The sequence below is a fragment of the Plectropomus leopardus genome, unplaced genomic scaffold (assembly GCF_008729295.1).
Source record: "Plectropomus leopardus isolate mb unplaced genomic scaffold, YSFRI_Pleo_2.0 unplaced_scaffold5141, whole genome shotgun sequence".
NCBI lineage: Eukaryota > Metazoa > Chordata > Actinopteri > Perciformes > Serranidae > Plectropomus > Plectropomus leopardus.
The window spans coordinates 1-1,971 of record NW_024656444.1 but is presented as its reverse complement, the minus strand read 5'-3'; the positions used below and the strand labels follow the sequence as shown (position 1 = coordinate 1,971).

Here is a 1,971-nt window from a genome sequence, read left to right as displayed (position 1 = left end):
TTTTGGTGGGAAGGTTTTATGCTTCTTTAAAAAGCTGATTGCTAACAAGTGGCTAAATGTGACTACAGTGTTTGTCGTTAGACGTCATCACACCGACACAGAGAGTCATTAAACCCGCTCGCTGCCTTTACAGCTTTATAGCAACAGTCACACTCGAACTTTATCTGTTTTTAATATTTTTCGATTGTGTTTTAACGTGTTTTTACAGTGTTTTAAGGGGTGGCGTTTAAGTCGTGTGACCACGATGTAATTCGTGTATAGCCTAACAGCTGTTTGCTTCTGGAAATTTCATCTGTGCTTCGAAACTCAGAAAAGTGGTGTTCATCTGTGAAGATTAACGTGTAAGTATCATAGACTTGTGTTCGTCACAGACCTAATTTTTGACGATAATCGAAAATCCCAAATGGCTTTTGACAAGGAAACCAATGAGATGCTAACTCCTGGGTTGGCCTACAAAAATACGTCATCCCTTCACCGCTCTGTGACATCATCTTCACAAGATGGCAACGCCCGTATCTCGGATATTTTAGCCTCACTTCAGCACAGCGGGGGTATGTGGGGGCGGGTCGTCCATCTATATGTACAGTCTGCGGCGTAAAGAGACTGATGACTCACTGAGTTTGATTTGAGGGTGAGATGCTCTCCGTCCTGCTCCAGAGTGATGGGCTGAGACTTGAGGGGTGGGGAGAGGGTGAGGTCCCTGTGCAGCGGCCACTCCTCCAGCTCTGCCCCCACATTCAGGTTGTCCAGCATCTGTACAGAGTCCATGGATCCCTCTCTGACCGGCCGGAGGCCTCGTGACCGCAGCCTGTTGTTCTTGGGGGCCGGGGACTCCGGGCCCAGCCCCCGAGACGACTGCGAGTCCGTGAGCCTCATGTCCACCGTATAGTCATTCATCCGCTCCTCGTCGTGCTCCGTGAGGCGCGAGTGGGCGGGGCTCCACCTAAGGGTGCTCTCAGCAGTCCAGCCCCCGGTGAGGCCGTCTAGCCTTTGGTCGATTACAGCATGCTCGTTCAGCTTGTGGTTGGAGGGGTTGTGCTGCTTTGGATGGTGGTTGGAGTAGACATGCTCTCGGGGGTGGTAACTAGAGGAGACGTGGTCCTTTGCATTGTGATTGGAGGGGATATAATCTTGGGGCTTGTGATTGGAAGAAGCATGCTCAGAAGTCTTGTGATTGGACATGTTATGGTCCAAGGCCTTGTGATTGGATAAAATGTGCACCTGCGGCTTGTAGTTGGAAGAGGCGTGCTCGCAGGCCTTGTGATTGGTGGAAGAATGATCCCATGTTTTGTGATTGGAGGACGAGTACTCCCTCGACTTGTGATTGGAAGAGGCTTGCTTGGAGGGCTTTTGGTTGGAGAGGGAGTGCTCCCACGCTCTGTAGGAGGAGGCGTGCTCCCGCGACTTGTGATTGGATGAGGATTTCTCCCGCGGTCTGTGGTTGGACAAAGGGGCCTGCTCGTGGCCGTTAATTTGGCCCTCCTGCTCCTCCAGAAGGGAGGGCGTGGTGGAGCGGCTGCTGCCCCCGCGCTCCGGGTACATGTCATCAGTCCAATTGTTAGCCCCGCCCCTGGGCAGATCCATGCCCCTCCCCTCCACCAGCACCTGGATCTCGGCGCCGCCCTGATCGTCCACGGCGCTCTGGCGCATGAAGCAGGCATTTCTGGGGCGATGGGCGTGCTTGGGCGGGCTGTGGGGGGGCGAGGTGGGCACGCTCAGCACGGGGCTGAGATCAGGTGTTATTACAGGCGGCGTGGTGTCCGGCGTGCACAGCTCCGGACTGTCTGTTCCCGTGGAGATCACCTCATGGTCTTTGTCCTTGCCGTCCTGGTGCTTGGGCCTCTGACATTCGAGCCCTGCGAACACAGTCGGAGAAAAACACCAGTGAAGTGATTTGGCAGCGATCCACAGCGAGGCCATCACCGTGTGTGTGTGTGTGTGTGTGTGTGTGTGTGTGTGTGTGTGTGTGTG

General features: G+C 54.2%; 1 protein-coding gene across 1 annotated transcript; it reads right to left on the bottom strand.

The window, feature by feature from the left end:
- Positions 1-537: 537 nt before the first annotated feature.
- Positions 538-1,920, bottom strand: LOC121939581. The gene has a single exon (XM_042482586.1). It carries the CDS (start codon positions 1,918-1,920, stop codon positions 538-540), a length of 1,383 nt encoding a protein of 460 aa, XP_042338520.1.
- Between the last annotated feature and the right edge of the window lie 51 nt (positions 1,921-1,971).